The sequence below is a fragment of the Cadophora gregata genome, assembly GCF_030347475.1.
Source record: "Cadophora gregata isolate MNR1 chromosome Unknown scaffold_15, whole genome shotgun sequence".
Taxonomy (NCBI): domain Eukaryota; kingdom Fungi; phylum Ascomycota; class Leotiomycetes; order Helotiales; family Ploettnerulaceae; genus Cadophora; species Cadophora gregata.
The window spans coordinates 509,324-534,483 of record NW_026695938.1 but is presented as its reverse complement, the minus strand read 5'-3'; the positions used below and the strand labels follow the sequence as shown (position 1 = coordinate 534,483).

The 25,160-nt window shown below is 49.0% G+C and overlaps 13 protein-coding genes across 13 annotated transcripts; 7 read left to right on the top strand and 6 right to left on the bottom strand.

Moving 5' to 3' along the window:
• Nucleotides 1-87: 87 nt before the first annotated feature.
• On the bottom strand, nucleotides 88-595 carry ONS95_004825 (uncharacterized protein; the record flags this gene model as incomplete). Its single annotated transcript, XM_058498201.1, has 2 exons — nucleotides 88-246; nucleotides 377-595. The coding sequence occupies 2 exons, from the start codon at nucleotides 593-595 to the stop codon at nucleotides 88-90; spliced, it is 378 nt and encodes a 125-aa protein (XP_058351711.1).
• A 1,167-nt stretch (nucleotides 596-1,762) lies between these two features.
• SUR1 (zinc-finger protein) lies at nucleotides 1,763-4,005 on the top strand (the record flags this gene model as incomplete). Its single annotated transcript, XM_058498200.1, has 3 exons — nucleotides 1,763-3,434; nucleotides 3,486-3,626; nucleotides 3,677-4,005. 3 exons carry the CDS (start codon nucleotides 1,763-1,765, stop codon nucleotides 4,003-4,005), a joined length of 2,142 nt encoding a protein of 713 aa, XP_058351710.1.
• A 406-nt stretch (nucleotides 4,006-4,411) lies between these two features.
• Nucleotides 4,412-5,301, bottom strand: RPL35 (60S ribosomal protein L35). The gene is made up of 3 exons (XM_058498199.1): nucleotides 5,237-5,301; nucleotides 5,020-5,162; nucleotides 4,412-4,844 (listed from the first exon to the last, which is right to left on the bottom strand). The coding sequence occupies exons 1-3, from the start codon at nucleotides 5,237-5,239 to the stop codon at nucleotides 4,607-4,609; spliced, it is 384 nt and encodes a 127-aa protein (XP_058351709.1). The 5' UTR covers nucleotides 5,240-5,301; the 3' UTR covers nucleotides 4,412-4,606.
• Nucleotides 5,302-5,546: 245 nt separating this feature from the next.
• ONS95_004822 (uncharacterized protein) lies at nucleotides 5,547-6,326 on the top strand (the record flags this gene model as incomplete). The annotated part of the gene is made up of 3 exons (XM_058498198.1): nucleotides 5,547-5,609; nucleotides 5,662-5,775; nucleotides 5,823-6,326. 3 exons carry the CDS (start codon nucleotides 5,547-5,549, stop codon nucleotides 6,324-6,326), a joined length of 681 nt encoding a protein of 226 aa, XP_058351708.1.
• Nucleotides 6,327-6,428: 102 nt separating this feature from the next.
• Nucleotides 6,429-7,503, bottom strand: ATP10 (Mitochondrial ATPase complex subunit atp10; the record flags this gene model as incomplete). Its single annotated transcript, XM_058498197.1, has 2 exons — nucleotides 6,429-7,101; nucleotides 7,157-7,503. The coding sequence occupies 2 exons, from the start codon at nucleotides 7,501-7,503 to the stop codon at nucleotides 6,429-6,431; spliced, it is 1,020 nt and encodes a 339-aa protein (XP_058351707.1).
• Nucleotides 7,504-7,763: 260 nt separating this feature from the next.
• Nucleotides 7,764-9,209, top strand: ONS95_004820 (uncharacterized protein; the record flags this gene model as incomplete). Its single annotated transcript, XM_058498196.1, has 1 exon — nucleotides 7,764-9,209. The coding sequence occupies one exon, from the start codon at nucleotides 7,764-7,766 to the stop codon at nucleotides 9,207-9,209; it is 1,446 nt and encodes a 481-aa protein (XP_058351706.1).
• A 710-nt stretch (nucleotides 9,210-9,919) lies between these two features.
• Nucleotides 9,920-10,699, bottom strand: ONS95_004819 (uncharacterized protein; the record flags this gene model as incomplete). Its single annotated transcript, XM_058498195.1, has 2 exons — nucleotides 9,920-10,366; nucleotides 10,457-10,699. The coding sequence occupies 2 exons, from the start codon at nucleotides 10,697-10,699 to the stop codon at nucleotides 9,920-9,922; spliced, it is 690 nt and encodes a 229-aa protein (XP_058351705.1).
• A 3,226-nt stretch (nucleotides 10,700-13,925) lies between these two features.
• ONS95_004818 (uncharacterized protein) lies at nucleotides 13,926-15,355 on the top strand (the record flags this gene model as incomplete). The annotated part of the gene is made up of 5 exons (XM_058498194.1): nucleotides 13,926-14,152; nucleotides 14,233-14,303; nucleotides 14,360-14,380; nucleotides 14,647-14,739; nucleotides 14,787-15,355. The coding sequence occupies 5 exons, from the start codon at nucleotides 13,926-13,928 to the stop codon at nucleotides 15,353-15,355; spliced, it is 981 nt and encodes a 326-aa protein (XP_058351704.1).
• A 458-nt stretch (nucleotides 15,356-15,813) lies between these two features.
• ONS95_004817 (uncharacterized protein) lies at nucleotides 15,814-16,677 on the bottom strand. The gene is made up of 2 exons (XM_058498193.1): nucleotides 16,356-16,677; nucleotides 15,814-16,263 (listed from the first exon to the last, which is right to left on the bottom strand). Exons 1-2 carry the CDS (start codon nucleotides 16,551-16,553, stop codon nucleotides 16,120-16,122), a joined length of 342 nt encoding a protein of 113 aa, XP_058351703.1. The 5' UTR covers nucleotides 16,554-16,677; the 3' UTR covers nucleotides 15,814-16,119.
• A 14-nt stretch (nucleotides 16,678-16,691) lies between these two features.
• ONS95_004816 (uncharacterized protein) lies at nucleotides 16,692-18,421 on the bottom strand. The gene has a single exon (XM_058498192.1). It carries the CDS (start codon nucleotides 18,180-18,182, stop codon nucleotides 16,941-16,943), a length of 1,242 nt encoding a protein of 413 aa, XP_058351702.1. The 5' UTR covers nucleotides 18,183-18,421; the 3' UTR covers nucleotides 16,692-16,940.
• A 220-nt stretch (nucleotides 18,422-18,641) lies between these two features.
• ONS95_004815 (uncharacterized protein) lies at nucleotides 18,642-21,242 on the top strand. Its single transcript, XM_058498191.1, has 5 exons — nucleotides 18,642-18,819; nucleotides 18,883-18,931; nucleotides 19,016-19,322; nucleotides 19,374-19,984; nucleotides 20,131-21,242. The coding sequence occupies exons 1-5, from the start codon at nucleotides 18,650-18,652 to the stop codon at nucleotides 20,515-20,517; spliced, it is 1,524 nt and encodes a 507-aa protein (XP_058351701.1). The 5' UTR covers nucleotides 18,642-18,649; the 3' UTR covers nucleotides 20,518-21,242.
• Nucleotides 21,243-21,343: 101 nt separating this feature from the next.
• Nucleotides 21,344-22,484, top strand: ONS95_004814 (uncharacterized protein; the record flags this gene model as incomplete). Its single annotated transcript, XM_058498190.1, has 4 exons — nucleotides 21,344-21,513; nucleotides 21,635-21,747; nucleotides 21,800-22,293; nucleotides 22,347-22,484. 4 exons carry the CDS (start codon nucleotides 21,344-21,346, stop codon nucleotides 22,482-22,484), a joined length of 915 nt encoding a protein of 304 aa, XP_058351700.1.
• Nucleotides 22,485-23,278: 794 nt separating this feature from the next.
• Nucleotides 23,279-25,108, top strand: ONS95_004813 (uncharacterized protein; the record flags this gene model as incomplete). Its single annotated transcript, XM_058498189.1, has 2 exons — nucleotides 23,279-23,734; nucleotides 23,909-25,108. The coding sequence occupies 2 exons, from the start codon at nucleotides 23,279-23,281 to the stop codon at nucleotides 25,106-25,108; spliced, it is 1,656 nt and encodes a 551-aa protein (XP_058351699.1).
• Between the last annotated feature and the right edge of the window lie 52 nt (nucleotides 25,109-25,160).

The following is a 25,160-nucleotide window of genomic DNA, read 5'->3' as shown; positions in this document are numbered from 1 at the left end:
AGGAGGTAACTCTATATGCATGTCCATTGCTCAAAATCCAAAATTCAATGCTCAATCCTAAGACACCTCGCTAACAACCCTAATCGATCAATTGTATGCTCTCGCCTCCGCGGCTGAATCCGCATCTCTCAGCCTCCGCTCTTCTTTGCTGAGTCCTTCCAAAGTATCCGATCTTGTCTGCTTCTTCTGCTCCTGTAACTGGCTCCCTAACTTGCCTTTTGGCTTACTCGCAGCATTCGCTCTGGCCTGTGAATCATGAGTTAACATCCACTATTTGCTCTATACTTTTGCTCTAAAGATTGAAGAACTCCCAAGAGTCTATCACCCATTTCCTCATATCGACGGCACTGCATCACAACAGGAACTACAAACTCACCTCCGCTGCCTCCGCCGCTTTCCTCCTCGCATCCTCCTGCGCACTACCGCTCTGACCCCCGGAACCTAAAGTTCGAGGCGGTCCTCCGACTACCACTTTCTTCGGGACGCTGGCTGTCGGATTCTGGTTCTGTGTTCCTGAAGCTGGGTGTGCTTCTGCGAGAGTGCGGCCGGGTTGCGCGAAGGCGTCAGAGGATTCTTTGCCGCAGAGGTTACCCATTGCTGGTTGTACTTCAAGGATGGAGATGTGAGGTTTGTTTGAAGTATTTGCGCAGATCGAGGGATGTGCTGGTGGGCTATGAGACTTGAAGGCGCATGAGTTTGAATTGGGAGATTATTCGAGTGTTGCGCAAGCTCGAGGCGGGGATCCTTGGAGATGGAGGTGCAGAGCCTTGGCGCGGATAAAGAGGAAGGAGCCTGTACTTGGCGGGTCTTGATGGTGGATCTATGTGTAGGTATTTGACCTGTCCTGTGCTCGAAGACGATTGGAAACAATCAATCGAGTTTTTCCATTCTGCTTTGATGCTAGGAAGCTGAGGGAAAAGGCTTCCTATATTCCTGCTTGACCCTGGAAGGATGGGCGTGAGTGTTGATCCTCTATCGTGAATGTGTGTTATCGATAAGGATTTGGGAAGAGTCAGCCTCGTTGATGTTAATAAAGAATTGAAAATTGAGAAAATATATGACTGTAAATTATTTCAGGTCCAAGCCAACTGACTGACATAAGAAGTAACTTAGCTTGCCTTGTACGTCCTTTCAAAAGTTTTCAGCAATTTGACTGCTTCCGTAAATACACTTTATCAGCCTCGCAGACAGGCTCCCAGGGCGGTCAGCCACCAGGGCACGGAGAGGAGACCAGTTACGGAGAACCTGATGGGTTGATCAACAAAGAGAATATATTTCTACCAAGCCATTCCAATTCTGGAGACACAACTCCTCAGTCTCTTCATCCAATAAGGGCATACTTACATTCTCACTTATGCCGTCGTTGTCGTCGTCGTCGTCTTTGTTGACCTCCGGAACTTGTTCACGGTAACTACCCGACCTTATCTCCTATTGTTGGACCAATTAAAAGTAAGCGCTCGCTTTTGCATTCTAATCCCAGAACGCAACCACCTTGATGGGTATGGCTATGGCAACATTTTGTCAGCCTCTTTTCTTTCCCAGACCCCTCATTCTGGCTTTCTTGTAAAACGAGAAGGATTACTGCTTGTACCACCACGACTATCTCGTTTTGTGCTTGCGACAGTTATCTTCGCTACTCGCCTTTCCTCGGGTTCGACGACGACGACCCTCGATCCCCAGTCGATCCTGCAGGTCTATGTACCGAGAGATCGACAAGACTTGCATGTAATAGCCGGAGCGTTACATATTCAAGACATTGAACATGGACGGCGATAATATGGGCTACGTACCGAATTTGCCTTCGTACGATCCCCATCTCGACTATGCCACAAGCACAAGCGACTATTGGCAGCAGAGCTTTGCACAACAACATGACCCTCAGCCAACCCACTCGGCTCCCTTCTTTGAAAACCAACAAGATGTTTACTTGACGGGAAGCGAACATAAAACTACTTCAATGTTCTCATTTACTGGAGCACACACGCAAACGTATCGACCCTTTCCTGCCAGCACGATGCAGTCCTACGAAACAAGCGACAACTCGGCGCAAAAGTCACATATAGATCTCGCTGAGAGCCCCAGACAACCACCTTCTAAACGCCAGCGAATTTCTCAAGTCAACTACGATACTCGAGTAACCGGTGCTACCATCCACGAGTCAGATCGCGCCTCGTTGTGTGGCACCGAAAGCGAATGCTGTAGTAGTTGCTCGGGAGGCATACCTTGCGATGAACCTGACTGCAGTCCATGTGATGAGGTCAACTGTGTGGGTGCGGCAGTGGAAGTTTGTAGTGTTGCCTCTTGCTCCAAACCGGCCTGTCGTGATGAGTGTCTTTCAACTGCTTTCCAAGCCCAAAGCTCACTAGGCAATGTCGTTGAACCATCAGAGGACATCATGGCGAACCTGGAACCGGCTCCGTGGAGTGCTCAAGCACAGCAAAGCATAGGAAAGTTCCGTACTCCAACTTCAAAGGTCGATCCTGCGATAGTGCAGTCATCCCCTGCGACGACACCTTCCATGGCGCACCATAGTGAGACACCAGGATCTCCTTACCCAGCACTTCCTACTCCTCAGAACAACATGTTCGATCAACAAGCGTCATACTCAAGTCCAGCCATGGGTGAGCTCTCGGGCACCGGAGCCATGTTCCAAGATTCGTCCGAACAATGGAATGATAACTCCTTTGGAGCTACCCCAGAAGTCCTACCTTGCGGATGGGAAGGTTGCAACTTTGTCTGCATGAGCCACGAGGAGTGGGTTTCGCACTTTCACTCTGCTCACATAGATACGCAGATGCAATTCGGATGTCCTGTCCCTGCAGATAACTGCCCACCAACGTTAGATGCAAACCCATTCGATCATCTCCAGACTGTCCATGGTTATGAGTTTGATTTCAGTTCGGGAACATTTAGTTGTCCTGCAACAACTTGTCCAGCAGACCAGACTTATGGTAGTCCAAGGATGTTTCATGACCACTTGGACCATTATCACGCAACTCCAGTGCAAGGGTCGCTACAATGCCGGCTGCAGACCTGTGGTACTGTCTTCAACGATCCCAACCAATTCTTCTTACATATGACCGACCATCTTCAAGGCTCGGTCTCCAAAAATGAAGAAATTGACCTTCTGGCTCCATCCACTTCTGCTACCGCCGCGGGTCCAGAGCCTGTAAATAAGCTTGAGCATTCTGATCTTGCGAACCTACCCCATGTGTGCATGTGGAAGTCAAAGAATGGAGATCATTGCAACTACGAGGGGACATCCGCCGCCGACCTCCAGGATCATGTCAAGGATCAACATTTGAGCTCTCTTGGTAAGAGTACTGGATATATCTGTCAGTGGGAGGGTTGTCGCCGTGATTCGAGTCTTGGCGACAAGTCAGGCTTCTCGCAACGTGGAAAACTAGAGCGACACATGGCGACCCATACAGGCTGTAAGTACTGTCTGTGTCTCGCATGGTACCAGTGCTAACATGTGGTTGCAGTCAAATGTTCCGTTTGCCCAACCTGTGGTCAGTTCTTCTCGGCACCTCAAGCTTTGAGGCAACATATCTTGCTCCATACTGGCGAAAAGCCATGGAAGTGTAAGCACTGTGACAAGAGATTTCCACAACAGAGTGCATGCAGTAAGTCCCCAACTAAAAATTTAAACCGGATATGAGCTAATCATCTAAAGCGATACATGAACGAACACACACCAATGAGAAGCCCCTAGAGTGCAATATCTGCGGCAAGAAATTCTCAGAATCCTCAAACCTGGCAAAGCACAGGAAGATCCACGGCGAGAAAGGACTGCACGCCTGTCCCATCCCTGGCTGTGGGAAGTCTTTCCATAGACTTGACCAGTTGAAGAGACATGCTATGACGCATGACAAGCCGCCGAAAGATGTTTCTAAGAAGAGAGCGCCGAGGAAGCAGAAGTGGAATGTTACTATAGCGGATGAATTGGAAGGGAATGGTAAGAAGGGCTTGGGAGAAGATAGAGTGAATTCTGAAAAGTCGTGAGAACTTTTGGGTTTGAGGAAATAACGACTGAAGCTGGGAAGTGAGGAGAGACTATAGCCGTCAAGTGAACCATGATAGATACGATACCCTTTTCAAAGCACGAGTTTTCCATGAGTTGAAGATAGACTCTAGCAAATAGGGCTTTTCCCAATGCATTTCAACGTGAACCTGTAAGTTTTCCGGCTCGGTATGGCTCCGTCGAGGGAGTCAAGATTGTTGATATCACTCGCTGGATACAACTTGGGGCAAACCTGGGTTGGAACGTCTCCCACCTCGAACCGTCAATCGACATTTCGAGTCGAGCCTGTCGATGCCTGTTCGATTCGCGTTCTACCCTACCTTCTCCATCACTGGACTATTGGCAGAATCATCACTCCAGAATCACACATGCCATAACAATCTGAAAAGATGCTCATGTCGTGATTTTTTAATTTTCGGGTCGGCTCCATGCCAGCCATGCTATTTCACATACACCATGACCCCAAATTCAAGAAAGCCATATGAAAGCGAGCCCCATGCCGAAAAAAGGACGAATCACAAATCCTGCCAGCCTTCCCAAGCCATTCACTCATACCCCCAAAACATCAGCTTCGTTTTCGATTTAAGCCTCTGCCTTGATGGCGTACTTTCGCTGAGGGAAATGGGTGGCGCGCTTCTTTGCCTTCTCCAGGGTCTTGCCGCTCTCGTGCTTCGTCAGGCGTCTCCGGATGGCGCGTGTCTGCTTTGGTCGGAGGTCGAGGGGGAGGTACTTCTTGTTCTTGTAGAAGAGACGGAGTTGCGAGCGTTGGTTGGCTTTGATGACTGTGAGGACCTTGGCGATTGACTTGCGGATGTCGTGGCTGTAGAGCGTAGGTTAGCTATTCGTTCTCTTTCCAGAACTCGTTCTATCTTCTGGACTCAATCCCCTCCCGATATCGTGGTTTTGATGGGTGTATCGGTATGTGTACGAGCTGAGGAGAGGGGTTGAATTCGAAGTCGCATGTGCTCTGCTGAACGAAATATCGAGATACGCACATCTTTGTGAGCTTAGAAGCTGATCCTCCAGCAATCTTTTGTGTGCGCAATTGACCGAGCTCGGTCTTCAGCTCTCCCAACTGCTTTGCAAGGTCGGTCTTGTTCTTGCTCCAGAGAGCTCCAGTCTTAACTTTGCCGGTCGACTGTAACTCGCATCCATTAGCACTTATTCTCGCAATTCGGTCCAAGTAATTGTACTGAGGGCAGGGCGATTTACCATCTTGAAGGTGTTGGCGTGGGTTGTCGTAGGGAGTTGTCGGTGTCGTCTTCGTCGATATGCGGAAATTCTTGAGTTTGCTGGAAATTTTGGCTGTGGGCGGTACTTAGCGGTACGACCTTTGATTGGCCAAAAAGCCGAATTAGCTAGCTGGGGTATACCCAGATCGAGCAGGGGCAATTGACATCACGTGAATAACGCGGCCGCGTCAGGTCAAGGCCCAACATGGAACGTTGAGCTGGAGCAAAAGAGAGCACAGCAAGAAGCTGGAATTATTCAACCATCTACAGTACTCTACAAATAAGCCGTAATGTCTTCAACTGGAACTGGATGGGCACAGCTCAGACAACAAGCTAGATCCTTAGAAACCCAGGTGAGTTAGTCGTTTGCAAGCACCGTCAAACAGTAACTGACCACCTCTACAGACCGAAACACTATTCCACACCTATTCGCAGTTCGCCGCAGTCCCAAATATACCAGCCAAACCCTCAGAAGACGAGAGACAAACAGAATCCAAATTACAAGACCTACTAGAAAAGGTACAGCAGGACAACCAGCCATGCTGAACTATACTAACAGCCCTCAGCGCGAAACGCTGAACAATCAACTCTCCCGACTCCTCGACTCAGAAGCAACCCTCACAGCGTCCGCCCTCAAGCAGAATAACCTCTCCCGACACCGCGAAGTCCTGCAAGAGCACCGGCGCGAACTCTCCAGGTTAAAGGCGCAGATCCAGGATGCCCGTAATAGGGCGAACCTACTCTCGAACGTCCGCAGCGATATCGATGCCTACCATTCCAACAACCCGGAGGCCGCGGAGGCAGATTACATGCTGGATGAGCGCGGCCGTATAGACAATAGTCATAACATGGCCGATAGTGTGCTCAGTCAGGCTTATGCAGTGAATGAAAGTTTTGGATTGCAGAGAGAGACGTTAGCGAGTATAAACAGGCGGATTACGGGAGCGGCAGCCCAGGTGCCTGGGTTGAATAGTTTGATTGGGAGGATATCGGCGAAGAAGAGGAGGGATGGGATTATTATGGGGAGCTTTATCGCTTTCTGTTTCTTAATGTTTGTATACTTTATGTAAAGGAGGCAGCTGTGCTTTATGATATGCATTGAGCGGGCGTTTTGGGGCTGGCTAGCCAGAAGATATGTTTTTGTACAATGTATGGGTATATCCGAGCATGTATCATGCTGCCGTTGCAGCGGTCTGGTTTTCTACAGACTTCTTGGTGTTGAGAATCATCTTCTCCTTCCGCTTGACTTTCAACTCCTCGATCAATCGTTTGGCGCCTTTCACCAGACCTTCCTTCTCATCTCCTTCACATGGTCCGCTTCCAGCCCACCTAATCCTACACTCCCCATCAAGTAAGTAAGTATACCCAACCTTACTATTCAGCAATCCAATGGCATCGCGTATTTCATCTGATACTCCTTTGCGAACCAGAAAATACCGTCCCCAATTTCCAGCGCCCATCCTCCTCCTCAAACTCGGCATGAACAACCTGACAAGCATAGCCTTTAGAGCGTTCTCCTCAATATTAATCTGCACCATCTGCGCCAATCCTCCACTACCTTTTACCACCTCGTGCAGTTCCGGATTGTTCTTCTCTGCTGCAAAAGTAGCTGCTTGATTTTCTGCCCACGCGCTGCTAAAAACACTGACTATTGACACTTTATCCTCAAATACTGCTGTCGTATCTTTGGTCAATTTGTCTTTGGCTAAAGTCTGGCCCTGGAGATTCGGGAAGTAGAGAGCTCGTTCGCCTTTAAAGAGTCGTGGAGGTGCGAGGAATGATTTCCCCTTGTGCAGGCGCATGTTGCTCCATTCTCGGAAATATGGTGTTGAGATTTTTTGCGTCCTATATGTCCATCAGTAGAAGCCTTTACCCAGACTCCAGACAGGTAATTCCCCACAGCTGTTTCCGCCTGACAAGATGTTTGTCATAATCCACGAAATCATCTCTCCTCTGCTTCCAGCTCCTGTTGTCCACTCCCGCATTCTCTCCAGCTTGAGGCGGTTTAGGCAGGCCAATGGGTCGGCCTAGAGGCTTTGGGGTGAATTCGGAGACGGCTTTCCCATAGGATCTTGGTGCATCGGCGAGGGGCGATTCTGGAAGGGTAGGAGTTGCTGGAGACGCTGGAGTTCCCTTCTCAGCGAGGCGGCGGTACGAGGTGCTGAAAGTGCGCCATTGACAAAGCAGACATGATTTGGTCTCGAATTTGAACTCCGAGGGCCGCAGGGGTCGTCGCGAAACAATCATCGTGTTGAATGTCGTGACGACTATTGTTGACATTATAATCTAAAATATTGCGAACCTCAGGCGGAATCTATTTCGGCCAAGCTTCCGGAGCCGAGCTTTGGAGAAAGATCCCTGCGGCTCAAGACCCGCGTATAACCGAACTGGCTTACCCCAGATTCCCTTCATGTAGGTATGTAAACTCGTAGCCCCTCAAAAATGTGAGCCACAAAGAATATTCTCCTCTCGAATATTGGAGCTTCGTACCAGGCATCGTTTCAAGGATGCGTCTCCAGCTCTTTTCTAGAATTTCCGGGAGGCAATGGCGTGTTTACAACAGTCTTACAACGTTCCCGAGACACAGCGTACCAACCCGGAACTTCAGTGCTTCTGCCAGAGCACTGGCCATAAAGCCGTTTCTGTTGGCAGATATTGGAGAGGGAATTCGAGAATGTGAGGTTATACAATGGTTTGTTGCGCCAGAAGCTCGAGTTGAGGAGTGGGATAAGTTATGTGAAGTCCAGAGCGACAAAGCTTCTGTTGAGATCACCAGTCGGTTTGCAGGGGTCATCAAGAAGCTGCATTACGAAGCTGGTGACATGGCAAAAGTGGGAAAGCCTCTGGTCGATATCGATATACAAGGCGAGATCAAAGAGGAAGATCTAGAGGCTTTGACGGAACCTGGGACTGGAGAGGAATCTCAGACGCAAACCGAAAAGTCACCCCATACACCAGCCAACGAGTCGAAATCCATTCCAGATGTTTCATCACCGGCAGAGAAAACGAGTCCACCAAAAGGGAAACATGCATCGTTAGCAACTCCTGCTGTTAGACATCTGACTAAAGATTTAGATGTCAAGATTGAAGATGTCAATGGTACAGGTAGAGATGGGCGAGTCCTGAAAGAAGATGTCTATCAGTTTGCAAAGGACAGAGATAGTGCTCCTACTTCTCGTTCAAGCAGTCAACCATCCCCTCCTCCAGCATCGAGTAGCGGTCCTCAAACAGAAACCATAACTCAACTCTCCAATACCCAACATCAAATGTTCAAGACCATGACTAAGTCTCTGAACATACCGCATTTCCTGTATGCAGATGAGATAGACTTCTCTGGCTTATCAGAGCTGCGAGCTAGACTAAACAGGGGCCTGGTGAAATCCCCAGTCAATGAAGTTAGCAAGCTATCCTTCCTCCCCTTCATCATCAAGGCGGTTTCGATGTCTCTCGACCGCTATCCAACACTCAACGCGAGGGTTGACGTTGACCCGAGCTCGTCAAAGCCCGCGCTGGTCATGCGGAGCCAGCACAACATCGGCGTAGCCATGGACACACCCAATGGGCTCATCGTCCCTGTGATCAAGAATGTATCCAGTCTCAATATCATCTCCATTGCCGCAGAGTTGAACCGGCTCCAATCGCTCGCGCAAGCAGGCAAGCTCTCCACCCAAGACCTGAGTGGTGGTACGATTACGGTGTCGAACATTGGCAGCATTGGAGGCACTTATGTCTCGCCAGTCATCGTCGAAAAGGAGGTTGCCATCCTAGGCGTTGGCAAGACGAGGACCATTCCAGCTTTTGATGCGACAGGTCAGCTGGTCCAGAAACAGGTGTGCAATTTCAGTTGGAGCGCAGATCACCGCGTTATTGATGGAGCGACAATGGCCCGCGCTGCAGAGGTGGTTCGCAGCTTCGTCGAGGATCCAGATTCGATGGTCATCCACCTGCGATGAGGTGACTGAGAGGGGGAGTACAGCGTCATGCTGTAAAACATGACCATAAGAGTGCTTTTAAGTCAGCAGGAGTACAGTATGTGCAGGACAGGATGGGACGTGGGATAGAAGCATGATCGATTTGTTGGCAACACGTTAAAGGCTACTGTGTGACATCCTTACCTCAGCCTCATCATGTTGTATGCGCTGTCACCTTACACCAGGCGACAGAATGGAGAAAGTGCGCGGGGTTGGACTACCCCGCAAGAATTGGACTTGAAACCCGGGGTCAAGGTCAGACAAAATAGACAAGTAGATGTCATGGGATGAAAATAGGCAATATGCAAGTAAATTCGTAAAACATCTGTTGCCATGATATTGTACGTGGAAGATCTAAAGTCTCGCCGAATGTCAAAATTCTATTATATTTCTTACCCGGATCTTGGCTCCGATGTCCAGCGACTGCTTGCAGCTCAAAACTCCAGTCCGACGCCTTTTGTTATATCCCTGCGCCGTGATATCGCATGTTGCAATCCGAACCCGAAAAGGCAAATAAGAAAACCAACAATAATACCAAAATTCTTAGACGAAACCAGCAATAGGACGCCGATACGAAAACATGCTCAGCCAGGCAGAAACCTGTTTGTCGTCTGCCCAAATCTCATCAACTCCTTGTCAATACCGGCAATAGACCCTGGATGGCACCCACACACGTATCATTCCCTCTTCCTTTACGAATCCTTCACCAGCTCGGACCTGACCGCTTCTTGAATCCTCGCTAAAGCTTCTTCCTCGACCTGTTCTATCGAGCCACTCACATCCACGCTGATAACATCCGTCTCCTTCTCTCCAGGTGCCTCCAATATGCTAAATTGGCTATGGACCATATTTGCGCCCATGAAGTGGCCAGCTCTGGCACCGACCCGCGCAGCGAGCACTTCTTCCGGCGCATGCAGGTATACGAAGTGAACTCGCGCTCCTTGCGAGTAGAAGCCTGCTACCCGGATGACATCGCGGTATTTGCGCTTCAGGGCCGAGCAGGTGAGGACGACGCCTTGCGAGCCAGAAGAAATTTTGTTCACGGCTTCTTCACGGAGGCGTGTGAGCCAGTCCCAGCGGTCGGCGTCGGTGAGGGGAATTCCTTTCGACATCTTGTCGACGTTTGATTGTGGGTGGAACTACAGGTAATCAGTCAGTTGAAAGTTGGCAAGAGTAGGATGGAGAAGCGTAAAGGATAATAGTAGAAGAAAAAGTAGAAGTAGAAATACCTCGTCGCCTTCAACGAAGGGTAGATTCATGCTCTCGGCCAGGAACTGTGCTACAGTGCTCTTTCCACATCCTGCTGGTCCAGTGATCAGCCAGATGTGATTGTGTTCGGTCTTGGGCTGGTTGGTGTTCTTCGATCGTGTGCCATTGGTAAGAGTATTGCTGGATGGCGAAGAGATGGGTATGTGGTCGGAGGTTGGGGGTGTTTGTTGAGCCATAGCTGGTCGGTTCTCGTATGAAAGCATCGTGAGAGACGTTGGACAGTATCTGGACTTAATAAAGGAGAAATGAAATGACGAGTGAATGACACGCGACAGAGGCAAGCACTCTCAAAATAGGAGTTGGAAGAAAGGCAGAGGAGGAGCGACCAGTCAGTAAGTCAAGTTGAGGTAAGGGGGGTATAGCATTCAATCAATGACTGGAGGGAATTTGAGAAGTCAAGACAGTCAGGCTCGAAACGCTGCAGAGAGTCAAGCAGAAATTGAGGCAAACACTGAAGAGATCACTCACTCACCCACGACGATGGGTCCCTGGGCCTTCTTATGAACGCCGGCTTTGTCCAGCCCAAGGATTATTTCCCAGCGTCAGGCCGGCCATGGTAGCACAGTGCCATTGGAAAGCAAGAAGCCCAGAGCAACGGCGAGGACCATGCGAGCGAACGATGCCCCACACTAACAGCCATGCGTACTAAGCCGAAGAAAGCGTCATTCCCAGATGAAAATTGCCGCTTGTTTCTTTTTTGCCAAATGAGACGGCCGGGGAGGCGGAAAGTCCAGTCTCGTCTCGGGGCAATGAAGAACGGCAAGCAAGAAGTGGTGGTGATGGCATCCGGAAGACGGGAAGCGGAGTGGGGGTATGGTCATCTGGTCAATAGCCGGCAAAGAGCGCGCCTTCAAAAAGGTCGGGTTGTGTGGCTCAATAGCCGGTGTGGCACTTGGGTAACTCGGTCGGGGAACTGGGGGGCAACGAGCAGACGCACGCCGTACCTTCCATTTGGAATCTACCTAGGGGTTTGGGGTTTGATGTGGATTCTGGGACAGTAGGTAATATGCCGGTTGGTTCAAGATGTGAAAGGAAGGGAAAGTGTCGTAGGAATATGGGGCCTCATTGTCTGGGAGAGTTGGAGACGACTGGCATGTACTTTCTCTGTTGCTCTGAGCACTTTACTCTTGTCTTCCATTGTATTGGGCATCGAAGACTTCTGTTGACTTCACGGTACTACATGATGTCAGCAAAGCAGTAGTTAATATTAATCAGGTAGTGGTGATGAAAATTAATTCTCCGCGACAGAAAACGGCAATGGCATTATTCCAACCCCCATCCCATCTAGGTATGCCCCTGTCTTCCATGCCATGCCATGCCCACCCCATCCCACCCCACCATCGCTCAGCCTTCAGGTCAGGTCGGGTCGGGTCTCCTCTCTTTCGAGGCTTCACCTTCCCCTATTTGAAACGGGGGAAAGATATGAAGCTTCCCCGGACCGAGTTTTATTTTCGGGATCTCAACCTTTTCATCCTGTTTCCTATTCGCCCGTTCGCCCACGCTCGACTCCAAATACACCGAAGCAAGCAAGTCACCAAGCGTGGGATAGGTGCATGCATGCATGCATCACGATGGATTGATCGATCGCTTCCCAGTTGGCTTCTGCAGACAGATCCCCTATTCGACGGAATCTGGATTGGGCATACCTAGAGCAAGCGTAAAACTGTGTCACTGCTCCTCCTCTGGAGAACTGCTGCTGCAGCTTGGATCATGCTCTCTCTCGAGTCTCGACCTCATCTCGCCCGAATCCACGACCCCGCCAGTCTTTCCACCTCCCAAAGCCGTGGGACGGTCTGGTCGTTACGTCCCTGTCTCCGATCAAGTCTCGTGGATCGCAGCCAGCCAGGAACCCCTGTACTGGCTTCTGCCCTGCTGCTTTTCAAAGCTTTTCAGGGCCGCCAGTGGGCTGAAAGCGTGGGGGTTGGCTGCATGGCTGCATGGCCGCTTGTGTAAGGTAATGAACGAGTTCCGTGTGGAGAAGTTCAACTTTGTGAAACTTCCGTTCGGGTTGCAGAGCGAAGTCCATCGGCAGGAACACCGGCTTGGATCAATGTATGGTAGAGCTCTCGTAAATGTACCTAGAGAGCTGGACTTGTCTTGCCCAATCTTGCAATTTATATCACACCGCTCCTTCATCAAGGGATGCGCCTGGCATAAGCCAACGAAGATCATGACGGCTGACCGTCCAAACCAACAAGACACACCTATATTCTCTGCCACGTACGGAAGACCAGGGAAGGGCAGTTCTCTGACCGAAGAACTTGGCACCCAAACACGGATCATGTTTCCAGAATCTCTGATAACTATTACTCTCCGGAAACCATATTATCGTCCTTCGGCTCTAGTAGATGTATGGCCTACATGTACTTGAGCAATGTGAGCCTCCGGTGATTAGGAAGTTGGGCCTGCACAAGGCCTGTGCTATGCCGGAAGTGCTTCCGCCTGTGTACAGCTGCAAAGAATGCAGTGCAGCTTCCAGTTGAACATGCAGATAGAGATGCAGTACTACAAAACTCGGTACTCGTATTGAGGGGAAGTGAAGCATTTACCCGGATTTATCCAATTGGTAATTACATCTACTACCATCCTAGAATTTCAAGATCAGGTTATCAGCTTGAATGCACGGCACCTGCTCAAAAATCCATAGTGTTGGGATGGACGGTATGTTCGACGTATCGGGGCTATTGTTCAGAAAGGGGCAGAAGAGAGGGCATTCTGGATTCCCCAGATTGTGGAGAAGGTTTGAGACTAAAGAACCACGAGGAGACCAGGCGTCCTTGATGTGGCTGTGTGGTGGAAAATTTTAAGTCAAAAGCCTATTCGCTACTCCGGATGGGGTAATTTACTCCAGCGGCAGAATTGCCTGATGCGGAGCTATCTCACGAGAAAACTACTCAGTACTTCACGCCAATATTTTATATATAATCATGGTTCTTAATGTTTAACAACGATTTAAGAGCATTGCCAACTCCGAGAAACTCGGGCATGGTGAACTTTATACCTTATGGATCAGTGCCACTCGCAACTCCACATCGGTCACACTGCCTCCCGGCAATGGCCAGAAAAGTATGTCTGCTTGACTCTCACGCAGTCAGATCATCAACCACGAGATCTGCTCTGAAACTGCATGCAAAGCCAAAGTTCCAGTGTCAAAGCCAAAATCAAATACCAGCAACGAGTATCACATATCAATTGTAACTCTAAGACGAGATGACGCAACGCAGGAACAAAAAAATGGTCAAAGCCAAACCGCGCATCACCCCTCATTCATCATATATCACGTGATTAAAGACACGCCATTTTGTGACGACAGCCGTACCTGAAAGCTTCACCCCATCTTTGGTGGTGTTGGCGTAAGATCGAGGGAGCTAGTAAGTGTGGGGTACCGGCAACGGCGATTCAACGTCAATATGAGCTCTCCTCTCAGCTATGCCTTCTCTTTTATTCTTTCCTCGATCACTTTTAAAGGTCACAAAAAGTAATATTGCACGAAGTTTCCTTTGGTTCAATTCTACTAAATACGCCTATTTGCATTTCCCGCTTAGAAATAGAGCTCTACAGCACCAGAACTATCTCACGATGGCGACTACCATGCAGAAAGCGAATCGATTGAAAGTGGCATTTGATGAGGGGAAGGGACCGAGTATGGGATGTTGGTAAGGCTTCTTCTCATAGAAGTTTAGACCTTAGGACTTGATTGAGAAGTTATCTTCTGACATTAGCCGAACCTTCATAGGCAGATGATTCCTGGAAGTAATGTCTCGAGAACCCTTGCGAGCACGGGTGTTGACTGGGTGCTTGTTGATTGTGAGTAAATTTGGGACGATGATTGCTATTGGGTTTTGTGCTGACGTTGTGTACAGGTGAACATGGAAATATGGATGGTATGACTGTGTTTTGTTTTTGTCAAATGCTATGGACTTCCTCTTCTTCGGTTCGACTCATGGATCTTTAAATCCTCATCTTACTTGTCAAGTGCAATGGAGAGAGCATGAGAACCCAAACTATCATTCGAGAACTACTAGGAAAAGACTCGATACATTCCTGGGTTCTTGAGTGGTTTTGTTCAAATCATATTTCTCCCTTGCGCACTTGTCCTGAACTCTGCTTGCCTTAGGTATTGCATGTATTCTGACTTCGTGATCTCTAGATGCCGCCATGCACGAAGCCGTTCCAGCAATCGCAGCCTGTGGAGTAAGTCCAATTGTGCGAATCCCAGACAACCAAGGCTTCATGGTAAAGCGTAAGTCCCTTGTCATATTATTAAAAACCACTCTCATTCCAGAACAGGCGCTCTCGACTCCGGTGCACACGGCATCCTAGTGCCTCTCCTCTACACCGTAGAAGATGCAGAGAAGCTCGTCACCAGCTCCAAATTCCCACCCGTCGGCCAGCGCGGTTTCGGCTCTCCCTTCCCCCACTCTCGCTTCTCATCCTCTCTTACTTCAACAGACTACTTACAGCAATCTAATGATGCTACGCTCGTCATGGTTCAAATCGAGACAAAAGAAGCCCTTCTTGCCGTTGACGCCATCGCCGCAGTGCCTGGTATTGATGTACTATTCATCGGACCTTTCGATCTGGGCAACAATATCGGGCATCCGATCGTGAATGGCGTTATGCATGAGAACTTGCATGAGGCTATCAGGAAGATTCTGGAGGCGGCGAAAAAGGCTGGGAAGAAGGCGGGTATTTTCTGTACTAGTGGAGAGCAGAGTAAAGGCTATGCGGATATGGGGTTTGATATGATTAGTGTGGCGACGGATGTGTTGATTTTGCAGGCGAGTGTTACAGCATCTTTGTATACGGCGAAGGGACTAGGTGCGGCGCCGAAGTTGACGGGCCCTTACGGGAAGTGAGCCCAGTTTTTGATTACTACAGAGTTCTAAAGAGTGGAAGGAAGAACGAGTGATATAGATGACTCGAATTGATGTGCTGCAGAGCATGAATCAAATGCTCCAGTGCAGTATTCGATGTGCCATGAAGTCTCACAATGAAGCTGAAGTCTTGATGGTTCCCTTTTCCAAGTGAGACTGTGCAAGGAGTCTGATCGATGTCAACGCGTTTTGTTGAAGACACACAGAATCTCGCCTACATGAGAAGCGGCCGAAACAACATGAATTGACTCTTTTCTGGGCTGTGGTACACTACTGTACTTTATAAAACCAGTGAAAGGGCACAGTCAAACACACAAATGAGTCTCCATGACATAATTCTGACTATGGCTGACTATGCTTTACATGTAATTTCTTGTCATGGAGAAAGGAGTGTAGCATTGTTCAGCAGCACATATTTGAGAGCAGAAAATCATGATCAAGTCGAGGCGAGAATTTTTTGAAGTACAACGGTGCTTAACAATACATGTGGGTGTAGCATGATGTCATGATAATGCAATACCGCCAGTCGTCTGCTGGATTCTGAAGATATATGTACAAACAGATACTGGCGTAAAGTTTTCGCATCGAATATTAGACCCTCGTACTCTGTTCTATATACGCCCACAGTCGTTAAAGTACATCACTGCTCAAACATACCCAGGTCCAAAGCTGTCCAATTCCCCTGGAAACCCTGCAAATTGATGCTGACCCGCTGATGCTCTCTCAGATTTGAGATCCCCCTCTCTTCAGTCAACGCCACTTCCATCTTTGTTTTCGGCAAAATCCATCTTTGCCTTGATCTCATCTGCCGTAAAGCGGTGCATCAGCTTAAAAGCCTTTGCCGACTGAGCAGGATCTTCCTCCCCCAATTTCGAGCTGCTGATGTGAACCTAACGAAACATCAACAAAGTGTTCTACTATGGCAAAGTCACGACACTCGAAACGTTCTGCTGTAGGTAGTTTAGGGCAGAGCATCACATACCACGGGTGTATCAAACTCATACAGGTCTTTCCATTTCTTCGCCTCTGGCTTCATAACATCGATTTCCGTGTAATGAAAGGGCCGCACGTCCCAGACATTGGAGAGGGTCTGCTTTGCGTTCGTGCAGAGTGAGCAGTTCATGCGGGTAAAGAGTGTGATACGGCAGGCATGTTGGAGCTGTCGAAATGAGGGGCGCATTGGATAGAAGTTAAATCCAAGCTCTAATGGAATTCTAATGTTCTTCGATGTTTATGTGATATGCAAGAGAGCCAATTGGAACGAGACCAAGTCAATGCCCTTGAAAGCTGTTTCTACAGTAGCGGTGGTCGGTGTGTAGCCGAGAACCCCTGTCAACCTTCACTTATCGATTTGGTAGTTCTATCAAATTCGGCTTCCAAGTTCATCCCACCTCGATAATATCGATAGACAAGTGGTACGCTTTAAGTTTTTGAAATTATATGTAAACTTCTCAAAGAAGCTCTTATTAGACTCAGCTACAGCTTAATTTAGCGTAAAACTGCGTTTACTGGTGGTGTATAACCTGTTTTGACCAATGCCAAATTACTGAGCAGGTATTTCCGCCAGCTACTCCATTCCTTCCATGAGTTCCACCCGATCTAACATCATCGATTTCCTGCCAATCCATTCTCGTAAAGCGTCCCAATCTTCACCCTCTTCTTCACCTCGCCTCCAGACCTCCCGAAACCCCCAAGCTCCCGCAACTTTATCGATCGCAGACCGCTCCTCTTCCCGTATCCATCGCTGTCTTAGTGGCACTCCTTGAGCCCACGTTACGCGATCCATTTGGTCATTCGCGGTCGTAACCGCAACGACTCCGACAGTAGCAGTGAAGCCAACATACGCTAATATTCCAGCAAATGCGACATTGGTCGCCATGGCCGTGTCCATCGTCGTCTGGAGAACAGCAAGTTGTGAAGCAACTGTATATGCTGCAATAGGAGCTACAGCAAGACCTGTAGCTGGCAGAAGGGCCTTCCGGATGAACTTGGCACGATGTGCTGCTTTCGTTGTGTACGAGGTCTCGATAATCTCCATAGCCACGACCAATTGTTTCGCATCAATAGCCGCCTTTAATGCTTGATCTGCAACTTGAAGCGGAATCGCATTTGCCGACTTGTTTGGATTTGGCTTGGAGTAAGTGATTGGGTCTGAACCTTCTTTTGGGAATGGTTTATTTGCGTACAGTCGGAAGACCTCCGGGAAAGTTTCTGGTTTACCTAGAGTAGACTGAATTGCAACATAGAGGCTCAGAACTTCGGGCGAAATGAAGACCGGGGGGAATTTGACGATGGAATATGCAAGACTTGATAATTGGTCCACTATTCGCTGCACTTTGAGAGGAAGTTTGGGAACTGGAATCTTCTTTGCGCTGGCCTCATCTAGAGAGAGAAGGGCTGAAGCAGCACCATTCTTCTTGTTCGAATTTTGCTGGTCTTGGACGAGTAAGTCGGCCGTGGCTTTGCATCCGTCCAACACAATAAGCGTCTCATTTTCTGACGGTATGCTCTTCTGCATGAGCAATGTGTTGCAGGTCACCCTCACAGATTGCAGCCTCTTCTCCAACTGTGCTTCTGTAATATCGCCAGTATTCCCCGTTGATGCTGGCGAGACTTTGGCAGCAGTCGGCTTTGGTTGAGGATTCTGCGAATTCTGGAGGAGCGCTCGACTTGTTGAAAAGGCGCGGGCAGATGGTGTACTTTTTCGAAGTAACTGGCGAAGCAATGGCGATGGACGTGATTGGCGGCCGGTTATGAATTCGCATAGATGGCATACATCTGCTCGTGGGCGGAGAGCACGTCTAGACATGATTGATGGAGGTTCAAGTGCTGGATTTGGCTCAATCCCTCGCTCTCTTGCTTCCGGTGCTTGACCTTGAAGTTGAAGTTGAAGCTCGAGGCTGTTCCTCTCAGTAATCCATATGGTCCGCGCAACCTAAGGTATGCATGTCCCTAATCCCTGCCAACACACAACGACCCCTGGCCTGCATTTGCTTACATAAACTGCATTTGGCCCACCCTGCGCCTCGATGTGACGACGATCCAGCCGCTGGGGGCTCAGGCTGGCCCTGGATATTGAACATATCAAAAGACCTTCTCCCGAACTCTACTGCCTAACATCCGCAACTGCAACTCGTAATCACCTTTCCCCATGATTGTGTTGTGGTGACTGGATCCGCCTAAAAATACCCATCTCCTCGCTCGACGTACTCTTTCATGTCTTCATAAAGCGGAACACTTTATTTCCGGGCTTCTTGCAAACAGCACTCAGCAGATATGCCTCCTCCACCAGTAAGCCAGAACCTAAACCTAAGAGATTCAGAGAGTTCGAATGCTAAAATGTCCAATAGCCTCCCCCGCCGCCTCCTCGTAGGTCCAGCTTCCAGGTCAGATACAGCATCCACTAACAATGTTTCTACAGCTATGGGCGGAGGACCTCCACCACCGTATGTCTGCAGCTTCTACGATTAACATTTTGATGGAGATTCAGTGACTAAATTGCTTCTCAGTCCTCCCCCACCAGGAAATCTACCTTCGAGGCCTCCACCAGGGAACAGGGTGAAGCCCCCACCAGTCGTAGCAATGCCCAATTCCCTCCATGGGCTTTCAACGAGTCACTGCAACATGCTAACCTATGGGTAGGGAGCTTTGCTTTCAGATATTACGAAAGGGAAGCAACTTAAAAAGGCCGTTACAAATGATCGATCTGCACCGATAGTTGGGAAGGTATCTGGGGGAGGGTCTGGACCATCTCCATTGTCAGGAGCGCCGCCTGTACCGGGAATGTTGAAACCACCTGGAGGAGGGAATAGAGCACGAAGTAACAGTGACCAGAGCAGTCGCGAATCGAGTGGGTCAGCTGGAATGGAGCAACCACCACAACTTGGAGGGCTGTTCGCAGGTGGCATGCCCAAGTTGAAGAAACGAGGTGGAGGGGTCGACACAGGAGGTATGGAGTACACGTCTGTACCTTGATACTCCCGTACTTACTATGTCCTAGCAAACCGCGATTCATCTTACACATCAGATCCGGAATCATCACGAAGTTCTGCTCCAAAGCCACCTACAATGTCAGCTCCCCGGCCTCCAACTTCGGCGCCTCCACTCCCTGGAAGTCAAAATGGAGCTGCGCGACCTCTGGCTTTTACCCCCTCTATTGCAAACCTCCGGAAAACAGGTTCATCTGGGGCGCCGAGACCCAATTCATCAGCATCGATGCGCGGCCCACCTCCCCCAATTGGAAAGAAACCTCCAATTCCACCGCCCGCATCACGAAAGCCTTCAAGTCTTCAGCAGCCTCCTTCAGCAGCACCCCCTCCACCTTCGGCAGCTCCTCCTCCGCCATCAGCAGCTGCTCCTCGACCACCTCCTCCACCCTCTTCAAATGCTCCTCCACCACCACCTCTACCAACCTCGAGCGCACCACCACCTCCTCCTTTACCATCTTCAACTGCGCCCCCTCCTCCGCCTCTGCCACAGGCGAGCGCTCCGAGACCACCGATGAATGGGCCAAGTCGATCACAACCTCCACCGCCGCCTATTTCACCACCTTCTACCAACGGAGCCAACCAAAGTCTTGCCATGCAGGCAGCAATTCGTGCTGCCGGACAGGTAATATATTTCCATATCCTTTTGTTCTATTTATAGACATATATATATATATATATATATATGTGGGGAGTTGCGCTCTCAGCTACACAATTACCATCTCAGGTCGAAAGATGCATTTGGGAGTCCTTGCTAACCGATATTTGAAGGCTTCCCCAGCAGCCGCTCCGCCTCCGCCCCCACCTCCATCAAATGGACCATCTCCAAATAGCTCATATCATTCGCCTTCGCCGTCTTCATCCGCACCACCTCCTCCAAGCTCAGCACCACATCCTCCAAGCTCGAGACCAGCTCCACAACCAATGAGACCAGTGGATCCAAGCTCCTATACCCTATCTTCAAATGGAGGGCTGCCAAAGAATCCTAGCCCTCATCGAAATTCGGAGCCCACTAGACGTATATTTATCAACGATCCAAGGTGGAAATTTCAGGATGAAAACATGCTACCTAAACCAAGAGACTTCGTTGGAGGACCAAAGAGGTACCGTGCTGGACGTGGTAGTAGTGTGCCCCTTGATCTGAGCAATTTTAGTTGAGGAAATGAAATGTGGAAAGTTTCATAGGTGCTACTTTGAGAGACCTTAAAAGTGTGACCAGTTGCTTTGAAGGGTATGGCGGCATCAGTCCTGAACGGGATGAAATGGAGCCAAGGGATGTATAGCTGAGATAGGCTGTTTGAACGATATTCAAACGAGCCGAGGCTTCAAAAGCACAGCATTCGCACTGTGGACCCCGGCTAGGAATCAGGTTAAGAGCGTGCATATTGAAGGGAGGAAGTCTGTAACTGACGTTACGACGAATCCATCTCTTAAAAATGATTGTTTAGGGTCGTAATCCTATGATGCTCTGAGTGAAACCATATTTCAGACTTGCAGCAACCGCAAAGCTTCCCGTCGTTCATGTACATCACTTCCATCACAGATGCCTTGTTAGCTTGAAGTCAGGGATGCCTCATTTGAATTCAACGAAAGTAATTCACCCATGGAACTAGTCCTGCCTCCGTAGTGCACTCAGTAAATTATATTATTATACCAGCAGCCCCAATCTCACTCGCATTCTCACCATGACCAGCCTTGCCTGGATCCGGTATTAATAGGACTCACGGTCCTCGACAAAGAAAGCTTGGCGTTGCGGCATTGTTCTCCAGCGTGTGCCACAGCGCAAGCCCGCAGCTCAAGAAGAGGCCAGTTTGCTCTCGGCAATACCTCAGAGCTTAACTTTAAACGACCTTCCACCACCGCCTCGCATCTCCACCTCGACCTCAACTCTTCTCTCTTCAACCAAGCCAAGCTAATAATCTATTCCCCCGCGACTGGATCTTAAATCCGATTGACTAGGTGCACTTCCAGCCGGACTGCGACAATGGCACAAATTCGAGGAACTGCGGGCTATAACCTGGGCGGAGGACAGAACACATTTGGAGGACCAAGCAGAGGGGATACCATGAATGACCCAAGTCCTCTTGATGCAATTCGGGAGCAGACTGGCAAGATTGAGGATTTCTTGGACACGTTGAGCGATCCTATAAAGCCGTACGTTTCTCCTCAGATGCTCACAAGACCCCGCCATGAAAGCTTCTTTAGGGCATATGTGGCATTGCACTTCTTGCTTCCCATTTGCGGCGCGACTTATGCTAATGTTTGTATGTTGCAGATATCTGCCAGCGATTGGGCGATTCCTAATTGTAGTTACGTTCTTGGAGGACGGGCTCCGAATTATCACACAATGGTCCGACCAATTGCTGTACCTACACGACTACAGACACAGTATGTTAAGACTACATGTTCGTTAGGCTAGACTAACGATTGTGCTCAATAGTCCCATACGGACTTAACCACCTGTTCCTTCTGGTCAATGTCATCGCCATGGTTTCTTGTTCATCACTAGTTATTGCCCGCAAGTACTCTGACTACGCTGTTGGAGGTCTGATTGGAGTTGTCATCACACAAGCCCTTGGATACGGACTCATTTTCGACCTTAACTTCTTCCTACGCAATCTCTCCGTCATGGGAGGTCTCTTGATGGTCCTCTCCGACTCCTGGGTGCGCAAATCCAAGGCATTCGCGGGTCTCCCAGAAATCGACGAGAAGGATCGCAAGATGTACTTCCAACTTGCTGGTCGAGTTCTCTTGATTTTCCTCTTCGTTGGATTCGTGTTCAGTGGAACCTGGAGCATCTGGAGGGTCATTGTTGCCCTTTTGGGCTTCGTGGCTTGCGTTATGGTTGTTGTTGGATTCAAGGCCAAGTTCAGCGCTATCATGCTTGTTGTCATCCTCAGTGTCTTCAACCTCTTGGTCAACAACTTCTGGACTGTAAGATTTGTCACTCCTTGTTTTTTTTCATCTGCTGACTGATTGTTTCCCAGCTTCATGAGCACCACCCTCACAAGGATTTCGCCAAGTACGATTTCTTCCAAATCCTCTCAATCGTCGGAGGTCTCCTTCTCCTTGTCAACAGCGGACCCGGCAAATACAGCATCGACGAGAAGAAGAAGGTGTACTAGATGTTCAGGAATATTCTGGAGAGGAAGCTATTGGTGGGGAGAGGGGCTTAGAAGGCTTCAGGAAATATGAAAATTGGGAGTTGCCCTGCATTGGGAGGAGTTCATATTGGCAAAGGATTAAAGTTTCGTGATTTTTAACTTACGCAGGAAAGACTTCAGAGGATAGGCGACTTCCTTATGAGCATAGCAGTCGTCTCTCCGAATGTAAATGTGAAAAGAGAATGCTTATGCTTTGGAACGATGTCGTACGGGTCTATGTTCCTCTAAGCGTACAGATGACATTCAAAAAGCTTCGATAAAAGGATATCCAAGTCTGCGAAATATCTCCTTTCACCCTATCATTTGATCATAAATGCTGTCGTCCAGGACCGTTACCACCTCGTTCATTTCACACCCGTCATGATAGTAGGAGACAACACAAAAAGAAAGCTATGCACGAGAACCTCGAAACCTGGACAAAGCCACTTGGCTAGCCAACGAATGAGGGGCAGACATAGCCAAGCCGAAGCTGTGGAAGCTGATCCCCGTAAGCGGGAAGGGAATATCCAGTGCACCACTAACCAGCCACTTTTAACGTTGAGCATGCGTGACTTGCATGTAACAAATTGTGAAAAAGCTTTGGTTCATGCTGGGATGACTTAATTTATTCCTTGATATGTACTCTGGCTTTGACTTTCACATATTATCCATTTACTGCTCCAGTCAACCTTCATACCTTGTGCCCATAAAAGGGCGGTTTGATATGCTTCACCAAGCATATTCATAACACCACACTCCTTAAAGCCCCTCAAACCATGGCCGAAATTGCGGCTACCGTGGTAGGTATTGCTGGAGTAGCCGGCGTCCTTGGGCAAATCTTCGATGGCTGCATCAAAGCGTACGCCATCTTCACCTCAGCCAGCAATCTCGGCCGGGATAGCGAACGCCTCGTGTGCAAGATCCGCATCGAGGAGATGCGATTGCTGGTCTGGGGTCGAGAATGGGGTGTCATTGAAGGAAAGCTGGAGGCGCATCTCCAGAAGGAGAGTGAGATGGGGAATGGGCGGCTGAGGGGGCTGGCGTTGGAGATCCTGACGGAGTTGCACAGGACAATTACGGATTTTAGGAAGTTGAAGGAGAGGTATGGAATGAGGGAGGAAAGGGTGGAGGGAAGCGAGATGGGGAAGATTGGGGGAAGTGGGAATGTCGCTGGGCGGTTGAGGAATGAATTACAGCTGAGGGCGAAGTGGGTTATTGCTGACAAGGAGAAGGTGCGTGTATCCATATTTCTTCAGCTTGTCTTTCTATTCCTGTTTTTTAAGATTTCTCCAGTCTTAAGAGAAAAGTTCGTAGGCGCGAGTCTTTCAGATACAAACCACTCCTGTAGATGCGGAAGCGTCACCTTGTGAAATAATCATAAAAAAAGAAAAGCTAACTGGGACAAGTTCACTGTGCTTTTACAAGACTTGAAAGATTACAACGATGGACTGGAACAGCTGTTCCCTCCAGGACGACTGGCAACGCTTCATCGTACTTGGACTAATGAGTTACTCCAAAGTGCTCACAGGGATCTGGGAAAGTTGAAAACATTAGAGATGGCTGCCAGTACGACGTATCCTCAATTGAACGTCTCCGCTAGCTTGAAGCAATTACGAATCAACCTGGACGCCACGCCAACAGCAAAGTTTAAACAAACGTACGCTCTCAAGATACAGAGGACGAATCTCTCCATCAATACGTCTTCAGACGGTGATCTGAGCCGATGTCATGGGTCGTACCAAAATCCGGCTGGAACTGGTCCGGAAGATGTCATTGTGGAATGGATTCAATATGACAAGGACGACATCGATTCTCGCCTAAATCATGTCCGGAGAATCGATGATCTTGCTAAGATGATACACAGTTCTTCAGATAGACACCCAGATCTAAGCACACTCGACTGTCTTGGATATACCGACGATAGCTCAAGCAGTCGATACGGACTTGTATATAAAGCGACACAAGCCTCGTCCTCAAACCTCAACGTCCTCATACAGAGTAATGACATGAGAACTCCCGACCTTGGCGACCGATTCAAGCTGGCTCATACTCTGGCGGTTGCCCTTTGGTCTTTCCATTCACTCGACTGGCTTCACAAAAATCTTTGCAGTTCCAATATCTTGTTCTTCCCCTCTGCCTTCTCAGCATCAGCTAAGCAAGCTACTGCAATGTCCGCTACTATCCCAGACATCTCATCTCCATTCGTGCTAGGCTTTGATGCTTCAAGGCCCGACGGAGTAGACGAGATGTCGGTAGCATCCAGAAACTCGGGTCTGGCTGACCTCCATCGACATCCGCATTCCCTGAATGGAATGTCGAAAAAGTCATACTGCAAGAGTTTCGATATATATAGCCTGGGGCTGATTCTGCTTGAAATCGGGTTATGGAAAGTCTTACAAGCTTACTACAAGCCCCATCACTCGGCAGAAAGATTTCGGGACAAGGTTGTTATCCAGAATTTGGTGCCGAATTTGAACAGCAAGACCGGCAGGTTGTATCGAGAGGTTGTAGAACGCTGTCTCTTTGCTAAGGATGATCTCAGCGACCAGGAAGCTGGGCAGTTGATGGAATTTGTTGTTGGTAGTTTAGAAGCCTTGCGAGTTTGAAAGAATCTTGAACAACCACTGGTCTCTCTGAGATATGCTCGGTCTCGAAACT

Bases quoted from the DNA above. Each gene is read 5' to 3' on its own strand.
- RPL35 (XM_058498199.1), bottom strand. The intron at 4,845-5,019 runs GTGCGTATCTCG...TACGCTCTACAG, and splicing joins GCTTCTAAGCTCACAAAGAT to CCACGACATCCGCAAGTCAA.
- ONS95_004817 (XM_058498193.1), bottom strand. From the start codon at position 16,553: ATGCGCCCCTCATTTCGACAGCTCCAACATGCCTGCCGTATCACACTC. The intron at 16,264-16,355 runs GTATGTGATGCT...ATGTTTCGTTAG, and splicing joins ATGAGTTTGATACACCCGTG to GTTCACATCAGCAGCTCGAA.
- ONS95_004816 (XM_058498192.1), bottom strand. From the start codon at position 18,182: ATGTCTAGACGTGCTCTCCGCCCACGAGCAGATGTATGCCATCTATGC.
- ONS95_004815 (XM_058498191.1), top strand. From the start codon at position 18,650: ATGCCTCCTCCACCAGTAAGCCAGAACCTAAACCTAAGAGATTCAGAG. The intron at 19,323-19,373 runs GTATGGAGTACA...ACTATGTCCTAG, and splicing joins TGGAGGGGTCGACACAGGAG to CAAACCGCGATTCATCTTAC. The intron at 19,985-20,130 runs GTAATATATTTC...CGATATTTGAAG, and splicing joins CAATTCGTGCTGCCGGACAG to GCTTCCCCAGCAGCCGCTCC.